General features: G+C 40.3%; 1 protein-coding gene across 2 annotated transcripts in view; it reads left to right on the top strand.

The window, feature by feature from the left end:
• The first annotated feature begins 8 nt into the window (after positions 1 to 8).
• The window catches only part of WIF1 (WNT inhibitory factor 1), a 72,309-nt gene continuing 61,433 nt past the window's right edge, over positions 9 to 10,884 (top strand). Inside the window, exons 1-3 of one of the 2 annotated variants that reach the window (XM_028828786.2) lie at positions 9 to 162; positions 661 to 863; positions 1,349 to 1,488. In XM_028828786.2, coding sequence (XP_028684619.2) covers positions 20 to 162; positions 661 to 863; positions 1,349 to 1,488 — 486 coding nt within the window. In that variant the 5' untranslated portion in view covers positions 9 to 19. 2 annotated transcript variants of the gene reach the window in all.

Raw genomic sequence — 10,884 nt, 5'->3', positions numbered from 1 at the left:
GCCGGCTGAAAGGGAGACGATGGGCAATTTGCGCCTTCAGTCAGCGCGGGAGGAGGAACAGGAGTCATCACCCTCTTCACCATCACCATCATCAGCGCTCAGTCAAGCCCAGCATTGTCCGCTCTCTCCATTTCCCTCCCCCGACGCCTCCCTTGGCCCGAGGCAAGTGACGTCCCAGGGGTCTCTGAGTGCCCTTCTCCGGGTTCGCCAGCCCTACACGCCCACTCCGCGTGCGCTCCACTGGGCTCACCGTGCTGTGAACGCTGACTCGGGGGTCCTGCGCGGCCCCGCCCCCGGGGGACCCCACAGCGCCCCCAAGTGGCGGCCGCCCGGGCTTTGCAGGCACCACTCGCTCGCACCTCGCTTGCGCCAGCCCTTCCCGCTCTTCTGTTCTCGCTCTATTTGCCCCGCTGACTGCCGGCCTCGCCAGCTTTGCCAGTCTTACGTCTCTGCCACCCCCACTCCCGCCCGCGCCCCATCTTCTTGCACGGCTCACGCCCGCTGGTTCCCCCCCGCCTCCCCCGTCCTGCCTGCCCCCTCCTCCTCCTGCTCTCGCAGGCTCCTTGGCACCCAGGCTGGGAAGCGACGCTCCCAGCCGTCTAAGCGGGAACAGCTCTGGCTGAGGGAGCTGCAGCGCAGCTGAGGATCTGACGGCCTCAGGTTGCGTAGGTGCGGCACAAGGAGTTTCCGCCGCAGCAAGGAGGTCCTGAGCAGCATGGCCCGGAGGAGCGCCTTCGCTGCCGCCGCTTTCTGGCTCTGGAGCATCCTCCTGTGCCTGCTGGCACTGCGGGCGGAGGCCGGGCAGCCGCGGGAGGAGAGCCTGTACCTGTGGATCGATGCTCACCAGGCGAGAGTACTCATAGGTAAGGCCCCCGCGTCCAGCGCCTTCCCCTGCCTGTGTCCTCTCTCCACTCTTCAAGAAGGAGGGATACCTGCATTTCGTGTGTTTTAAAACTTAATTTCCATAAAAGAGTGTTCCCACCTTTTAATTAGAGATTTTCCATCTGAAAGCTTATAAACTTCTCTTTTAAGAAACCAAAGCTGATCTAGTGTTCTGATCGTGCTGTTGTTAATTTTTATAGCCCTGCGTTTTTAGATGCACCCAGCATTTGTTTGCATGGGTTAACTCCATGTCCATCCCTTTTCCCTGAAAGCATGGGTCTGTTGACATCATTCTCATCATCCACGGAGGACAATTAATCTTAGTAGCGCTGATGGTACCGAAGGCAGATGCCTTGTGAACAAAAATGACCCATACTAATTATTTAGTTTTCTTTTTGCTTGAAACTTCTGATTTAGATGATTTCAAGTCTACCTGATTTGATCGTTGTATTATTTTAAAAACCAGGATTTGAAGAAGATATCCTGATTGTTTCAGAGGGGAAAATGGCACCTTTTACACATGATTTCAGAAAAGCGCAACAGAGAATGCCAGCTATTCCTGTCAATATCCATTCCATGAATTTTACCTGGCAAGCTGCAGGGCAGGTAAGTTCTGAGAAAATTACCCTTTAATATTTCCACTGCCTTATGGCAGGTGGAAATAGTACTGTACAGTATGTAGCCTGGCACATTTTACAGTTATTAAGAGAAATTTCTCATCTGATTGCCAAAGCAAACAAAGAATTAATTTCCATTTATTTCAAGTTGCCATATAAATTAATGATTTTCAAAAAAGAGAGTAAGCCATGTGCCTAAGCCCACTATTCTGATAAGACTCAGTGTCCTGAGGCTGCTGGAAATATAAAGATCTCCAATACCAACATCACTGTGTTTCTGTAATCATTGACATTAAAATTTAACATACTTAAAAGACTCTTTTCCCATAGTAGTTTCTAATCATTTGTGACATTCTTTATACTTTACAACAAATTTTAAAGTCTATAAGTATTTCTGACACTGTGCACTTTTAAAAAGCCAGTATGTTGAATGTTACTCACTGGAATATGAATGTTGCATATTTCTGGTAGAAGTTAGATCCATAAGGTGTCATGTAAGAAAGTTGTAAAATATTGCAGCCTATGTTTTCAAGTTACCATTTTAAATGCTTTCATATGGAAAAGAAAACTGCAATCTATTTTTTATGAAGAAGCATTCCTTTTATTCCTTAGCACATTAGCATCTTTTATATGTTACTTTTTGTTCATTTTATGGCTTCTAATTTTAGAAAGAAAGAATAAAATGCTTATGTGAATTTAATTTCTTTTGTACAATTGGAGAATTTACTTTAGAGGACAAATGGTAAGTAATAAATTCTTTAGCTTATTAGTTGGTAAAATGTGTCTACTATGAAAATCATTATAATTATAATTAAAACCACATTTTGAGGTCTTTTTATTCTAAAGTTCCTTAAATGATTATTTTCAAGAAGAATGTGATACAGAAAACACTTTATAAAAAAATAACTATTTTGAATTGAGAAACCACTTTGTTTCCCTCTAATTACCTGTTATGGTATAGACATGACCATTTTAGCTGTCTTTTTCCCCTCAAGTCTGTTATCTTTTTCTTCTTCTTCTGAAATAGATCAAATCTAGGCCCTTCAACACTTCCATTGCTATGTGGTTAAAAAAAAATTGAGGTTTTGGATTCATTGAGGTTTATAACAGGAAAGTCATCTGCTGTTAATACCCCCATTTTGCAGATAGGGTCATTGAGGTTTTTATTGCTCTATAGGGAAATTATTCCTTTCCTCCCTACAAGTCCCTCTTCATAGATACTTTATAAACAATTAAGTGGGGAATATTGTGAAATCAGTAATAAACCAATGAATGGCCTTTCATTATCTCCTTTTCAGCTGAATCTGTTTACTTGTGGTCGACCACTCATCAGATGGTCATTAACTAAATGGCCAATTAATTCTATATTTCTGAAAAGACATTTTTTAACCTATACCTTTATGGGTTCATAAGAACTACTAAAAGGTAGCTTGAACTGCACCCCTCCAGCTGAAAGGATTTGGTAACTGGTTAACTGTAGGAGAAGCAGAAAGTGCCAATAGCTCTCTCTCACTCTCTCTCTCTCTCTCACCCCCATCCCTCTCTCCCTCCCTCCCTCCTCTCTCTATCTCTTTCTCACTTATGTTTGCTGAAGAATAGAATTTGAAGCAAAGGCTTAAATTCCATGTTGCCTCCCCTATTGCTTAATAGTATAATGCTTGTGTGCAAATATTGGCATATTGGTGAGTACAAAATGGACTGACATGTCATACAATCTTGGGAATATGTCCTGTAGGGGATTAGGGAGGAGAGTGGAACTGGCATGAAGATGAAGTTTGTAATATTTTTTTCTCCTGCTTGAGTGTTGCTCACCTATGTGGATGATCTAATGATGCAAGACAATGTTAGCACCTCAATTAAGCTACCTTTCTCTCTCTACTCATTCGGCTTTGAATAGGTTACCACAACTTACTACATAAAATCTGCTTTCTGAGGAAAATGTGGGAAGGGGGAATAATCTACACAATACCAAGCAGCAAGATGCTTTAAAATATTATTTTTTTATTTTTAATATCATTTAAGTATGGCTAATTTTGCTCACTAAAGTTATGTGATCCCAGCACCATCATTTTTGAAATGCACAGAAATTCTGAAGATGGGAAAAATGACTTCAATACCAATTAAGTATTTTGAAACATCTATGGCTAAAGCCAAACCACATCAAAACATTTACATGGAAAATGAAAATTTCATTTCATTATCTGATTATTTCATCCAAATGATATCAAATGTTTAGGCATTTCAGCAGTACATAAACAAAATACATAGCTGATTAATGAAGTTTTAAATTTTATATTTAAGTGTTTTAGCAACATGTGGACAACATTAAAATAACCTCAGGATTGAAGACCTTACAGAAGCAGTAAGGTGTTACTTACTTCCAATAAATTATTGGTCCAGTAACGAAGGGTCTCCAACCTCTGGGCCACAGACCAGTGCTGGTCCATGGCCTGTTGGGAACTGGGCTACACAGCAGGAGGTGAGTGGCAGGCGAGTGACTGAAGCTTTGTCTGTATTGACAGATGATCCCCATCACTCGCCTTACTGACTAAGCTCCGCCTCCTGTCAGATCCGCAGCAGCATAAGATTCTCAAAGGATTGTGAACCCCATTGTGAACTGCACATGCGAGGGATCTAGGCTGCACACTCCTTGTAAGAATCTCATGCCTGATGATCTGTCACTGTCTCCCATCACCTCCAGATGGGACCGTCTAGTTGCAGGAAAACAAGCTTAGGGCTCCCACTGATTATACATGATGGTGAGTTGTATGCTTATTTTATTACATATTACAATGTAATAATAAAAGAAATAAAGTGCATGATAAATATGATGTGCTTGAAGCATCCAGAAATTATTCCTCCACCTCCTGGTCCATGGAAAAAATGTCTTCCACAAAACCAGCCCCTGGGGCCCAAAAGATGGGGGACCATTACAGTAACCCAAAGTGTTCTTGGGCCACTTAAAATGCATCTCATGTTCCACTTCCAACAAATGCAAATAAAAATTACAGTGAAATTCATTTCCCCACATCAACTTGGTCAGATCTTTTAGAAGTGGTTTTAGTATGTGGAGAACAGTGCATTATCATATGCTGCTGATGTGCATGTAAACTTTTTTGCAGGGCTTAGACTCTGATGGCAAAAGGCAGGATATAGACTTTTTGACTGGACAATTTTACATCCAGAGATTCATGCCAAGGAAATAAGCACAGACATAAATAAAAATTTAGGTCCAAGAGTGTTCCTCATCATGATGTTTATAAAAATTAAAAAATAGATACAACTTAGGGTCCAGCAATAGTGGCAGAAGAATAAAATGAAGCAGTTATAAGGATATTCTAGACATCCATTTGGGGCCATGGGAAGATTCTCATGCAAATTAAGTAGTTTATAAAAGTGGTCCCCAACCATTTTGGCACCAAAGTCTGGTTTCACGGAAGACAATTTTATTTTTTTATTTTTTTATTTCTTTTTTTGAGACAGAGTCTCGCTGTGTCGCCCAGGCTGGAGTGCAGTGGGGTGATCTTGGCTCACTGCAACCTCTGCCTCCCAGGTTCAAGCGATTCTCCTGCCTCAGCCTCCTGAGTAGCTGGGATTACAGGCACGTGCCACCACGCCCAGCTGATTTTTGTATTTTTAGTAGAAACGGGGTTTCACCATGTTGGCCAGGCTGGTCTCGAACTCCTGACCTTGTGATCCACCCACCTCGGCTTCCCAAAGTGCTGGAATTACAGGCGTGAGCCACCACGCCTGGCAGAAGACAATTTTTCTATGAACCGGGGAAGGGTGATGGTTTCAGGATGATTCAAGTGCATCACATTGATAGTGCACTTTATTTCTATTATTACTACATTGTAATATATAATGAAATAATTATACAACTCACCATAATGTGGGATCAGTGGGAGCCCTGAGTTGTTTTCCTGCAACTAGATGGTTCCATCTGAGGGTGATGAGAAACAGTGACAGATGACCAGGCATTAGATTCTCATAAAAGGTGCATAACCTAGATCCCTTACATGTGCAGTTCACAACAGGGTTCACAGTTCTATGGGAACCTAATGCCACTGCCGATCTAACAGGAGGCAGAGCTCAGGAGGTAATGCAAGCGATGGGGAACAGTCACCCACTGCTCACCTCCTGCTTTGCGGCCTGGTTCCTAACAGGCCATGGACCAGCATTGATATGTGGCCCAAGGGTTGGGGACCCCTGGTCTATAATATAGTGTATTCTGTTTGATTCCATTACAAAATAAGTTGGCAGACATAGAAAAAATCATTCGCTCAACATCTGATCTTCCAAGATGTAAATACCAGTTACATCTTCATCTATTATGTTTTGGTTTTTCTACAATGAATTCATTTATAATTTTAAAAAATATTTTACATCAAATGTGTATAAAAAGTGTGTGAGTTTAAAATTGTATGATATTTTGTATTATAAATAATTTATTATCTGGTATCATTTTTACACTGCTTATCACTCAACAAAATGATAACACCAATGACTGTCATGGGTCATCGTAACTATGGAGACCAAAGAATTTATTAATGCTCATCAGATTCTCATCAATTTCTTTTGAGGTCTGCCCAAATCTTTCTTGCCTGAAATCATTTTTCCTGAATTCTCCCTCTCCCTGCAATTCCCATTTTTCATGGACAACTTTGTCTCCATTTAACCTGATACTCATTTTCTGACATGCCTCTTCTCAAGGCTTTTAGATGAGAGAAGAATTTCTACTGCAAAAGCTTAGCCTTAATGGATTTTTAGTAATTAAGGGAAAATACTCTTTATCCTTGTATAAAGCTTTTCAATAGATGATATTTTTCAATGAGGCATGCTTTATTCTTTTTCTCTAAATTTGAGACAGGCAGGGGCCATGAGCAATAATTTTAGTTTTTCTAAATAAGGCACTAATTAAACATTTTATTTGGAAAATAACCCTTTCTAAGCCCAATGACTTTCAAGTAAAAATTTAATGAGAAGTTTTGTCAGACAAATCAGAATCAAACATTAGGATACCACTGCTGATTTCCATATGAACCAATTTGGTGTAAGACCAAAATGTTTTTATTTAGGTAGGTTATATAAATAGATCTTTACTTACAAGGGTCTCATAAACTTGATCTTGATAACTATAATATGTTCTATCACCTGCCTAAATATGCTAAGGTACTATGAATCTAGTACTTAGTTAACAACAGGGCATCTCTTTTGATGTTGCTTTTGTTTTGTTTTCTTTTGTTTCATTTTGTTTTAGCAGTGACAGTGGATTTATGCTGAGCCATCTGTACTAGCTTTCCAACCTCCTTGTGACCAAGGGCCTGGATTTCTAAGATGGATGGCAAGGGTTGGAGTGAAATTGGTGTCTATGGAATAGAAATTCTCTGAGTGATGATAATCAACCAATATTAATTTCAAACCTACCACCTGGATTGCTAGGCAAGCTCTAGACATCTGTACCAACAGGTCCAGATCTTAAAGTGAGCTTTTTCTAGTGTATAGTGTGCAGAATTCTTATAACCACTAAAAGTCAGTGGGGTAGCTTCATTTTTCTGAATCTACAGATGTTTAAAAACAAAACTGAAGTGTTGCTGTGGATACAGGAGAAGAACAGGAGAATTTTGTCTGCTGCCCTGGGGATGTGGGAGGTCATGTGTATATTGTATAATAACTGGCTTTATGGAGTTAAACTGCAGGAATGTGTTTGTTTTTATGTATAACCACTGAAAATAGAAAATATTAGATATGCTGAAGAGACAGCGTATCAAGTGAAACATTTTCCTACATGTAAAGTTTGTTACAAATGAGTTAGTGACACTAGCCTAGCTCCCTATCAATTTAAAAAAACTTCTTGAATTATTGAAAACTGTCAGAAGTAACAACAATAATAATTTAAAAATCAAATACAACAAAGGCTTAAGAACTTTGTCTGGATACTGGTATCTTTGTGAATGATTCCAGTCAGTATCATCCAAATTCAGCTTTAAAGTGAGAAAAGCACCATTGGAAAAAAGGGAAAACAGAAACAGGCCATTTATCTGACAATGGACTCACATAATTGCTAATTTTATAAAAAACAGAATCATCCTACTGATCTGTTTCTGTAATATAGTGTTTGATATGATGTAACACTGGTCCCATTACATTGGCTACAGTTTGCAATCTCAAGTTTCCCATTGGACTGGAGTTAGAGACTTATATTAAAAGTATTTTTTCCCCTTTCTTTCTCCCTTTGACATAAACCAAAAAAATAAAAAATAGGGTAAATTTTAATTCAAGAATTCCCCCTCCAACTTCAAAGGAACTGTCAAACACCCTTAAACACTTCTTTCCAACCCTGCAGTTATGGTAACACTTATTATTACAGAACTCCCTTAATGTGTACTGTCTACATTTTTTCCTAATAGAGTTATGATTGTTTTGGTAGTTACGACCCAAGTGGTTTCATACCTTTGCACTCCAGGGGTTTGCCGTCATACCTTAGTAGTGGTTTTATGTCACCAAATGGAGGAAATGCCTCATTTTCTGACCCCTGTTCCATAGTTTCAAAGTGGGAATGTGAATATGTTTACATACTGTGGGCATGATCTTTTTTCAGGAGGTACTCATATCAAAAGCACAACTTTAAACCTTTAATGTTTAGATTCTGCTATGCTGTGGTATTTTGCATTGTGGTGTTGTAGACATGCCACTAGGGATCAAAGAGTAATTCTGCAGAAAGCCCATTTCATTTAACAAAGCAGGCATGTGCCAGCCATCTGTTGTATCTGCTGATAGAAAACAGCAGTAAGTTTCTCAAACTTTTGCCAGAAGGAAAAAAGGCCTTTATTGCTTAGAGGAGATGAGTTACAAGGTACCTTGTAAGCCACATCTGGTTTGATGGCAATTTACATGGCATATATGTAAACTCTGCTATGTCTTCCTTTCACGGTGGTGTAAAAGCATTTAAACAAACCCTCCACTGGCACCCTCCCTATTTATTCCTGATTCTAAATGGCTTGCACAAATAAAATCTTTGAAATTGTTGTGGTGAAGCAGAAAGGTATGATATCCAATAAAGCATTTTGTTTTGGATCGAACTGATTTAACTTAATTGTCCCTGATGAATAAGATGGGTGTGGTTAGGGAAAAACTTTGAGGACTTAGTTCAGCGAAAATATCCCTTATCCTGTTGCCGGACCTCTAGAGGAGGCCTTGTCAGTTCAGGGATTCTTTTACTGCAGTAATTTAGCCAATTCCGTAAAGTTACATGTGAGTAACTTGCTTACATTCCTATAGAACCTTGGTGGATGGCAAGTTGTTCTCCCGTGCAGCCTTTCTCTCCGACTCAAGCACTTAATCAACAAATACAGAGCTAGGTGCAGAGCATACAAAGAGAAATAAACCCAGTACCTGCCCTCTAGGAGCTTGTACTCTAGAAAACAAATATTAATCTCACTCATCCAAATGAGGTTAGGAAGTACAGGATTGGCTGGGGGGCCAAAGGAAGCCACTCTTCTTCCTGCCAGGGGAAGGAAGGGAGCCGGGGCCACTTCGCTGAGCTCACTGAGCAGGTGATGTTTGAATTAATCCCAAAGGATGAGTCCCATCAACAAGGGAGGAAAATGCCTTCCCAGGGGAGATCTCAGGCTGTCCTAATGCTTAGAGGTCTTAGAGGGGAAAACATATTCTAGGTGATCTTAAGGGGCTTTGTATCTCATCTGAAAAGTAATGGAAGCCCAGTGAAGGGAGGTCAGGGCCAAATAATGGAGAGAGAGTCTCGGGGAAGAGAAGTAGAAGATAGAAACAACTCAGGGAAGTTTCTCTCTTCTTGGCTATGGATAGAGTAGACGCAACATCTTGCAAATTTGTATTGAGTAAATTGTTGAGTATGTGTTGGGTCGGCAACAGTTTTTCCACAACCCTCATTTAGCTCTTCTTTCTTAATAAACTTTCAAAAGAGTTGCAATGATTAGTCTCACCTCTCAGCTCCAGGATGGTGTGTGTGTGTGTGTGTGTGTGTGTGTGTGTGTGTGTGTGTGTGCGCGCGTGTGAGATTAGAGCCTGGAACTATAAAAAAATTCTTTTTGTGTGTACATAGAACTAAAACTAATTTCATTTTTTAATGGAGTCTAGAACTTTGAACATAACATAAAAGGGAGCTTAAATAAGGAAAATAATATGTTAATTGGAAAAAGAATTGACTTAGCATCTATTCTCAACTTCTACACTGCCTTTTTAAGTACCAGGAAAAGTACAAGAGAAGTATAGAAATTAAAGTTGGCAAGTGATCCTTAAGTTTACAAAATGAGAAGCTGAACACTGGAAACGGATTTATTTAAAATAAGCCTGCATCTTCAAATATTTGATTTCCTTTTAAAACTTACTATTAGCACAAACTCTAAAGTCACAGGACAATTACTGTCCTTCCCTGTTTTTCTCAGCTAGACATATGGATGTCTGTCCTTCTGAACTGTACATTTTTTCTTCTTTTTGGATTTTTTAGATGAATGTGATGAAAGAATCTTGGAAATTGTTAGGCATCTTTTGAAACCCATTCACCTGAATAAAATCTCACAGGGCAGCTGTGTGTTGTAGGTCTGGGACAAAGGGACAGTGGCAGGAGGGTAAGTTCCTAAGCTGGCAGCATGAGAAAGGAGATGAATGTAGTTTGCTTAGCTGCCCTGGGCCAGAACACAAATCATGCCCTGGGGGTAAAACATGATTAAGAACTAGTTCTCTGCTCTTGAGAAAATTAGAAGCTAACTGGAGAAACAGATATATAAGCATATCCTCTTAACGATTCCTGCAAAGTGATGTTGTAGAAGTACTGAAGTACTCCCAGGGGATGATGTGGGCATAGAGGAGAAGTAACTCCAGAGCTGAGTCTCACTATTGAGTTAGCCAAGCAAAAATGTGGAAGAGGGGATGGTTTTTAGGGAAAGGAAACAGCTTGAGGCAAGGCATAAAGACCAGAAATAGAGTTTTCTGGGGGAACTGGTACTTTGGTGTGGTTGGAGTGTCCAGTACAAGGTAGGAAGTGGAGAGGTAATCAGGGCTATCTTCTAGAGGTGTTTGTCCATCATATGAAGGCATCTGGGACTTTAGTCTATAAGCAGTGGCAGGTCAGATAATGAAAAATTAGAAAGCAGCGGAAAATGGGATTGGAGATACATGTTTAGATTATCCCATCACAGAGTGGAGGGTAGTTTTGAGGGTAGCTCAACTGTAAGGAGAGAAATCTGGGATTGAGAGGAGATCAGGGTTGAAGAGGAGGAAAAAACAGGTTGGAGAAATATTTAGAAGATAAAAATCTGAAAATCTTGGTGCCAGGAATAAGGAGTGCCTCATTTCCTCTGCTCTGGTTCACTGACTTGGCAATAGCCCTGTTAGCTATCCTGTC

Source organism: Macaca mulatta, chromosome 11, assembly GCF_049350105.2.
Source record: "Macaca mulatta isolate MMU2019108-1 chromosome 11, T2T-MMU8v2.0, whole genome shotgun sequence".
NCBI classification, from domain to species: domain Eukaryota; kingdom Metazoa; phylum Chordata; class Mammalia; order Primates; family Cercopithecidae; genus Macaca; species Macaca mulatta.
The sequence above is the reverse complement of the archived record's forward strand: the minus strand, read 5'-3'. Positions and strand labels throughout refer to the sequence as shown.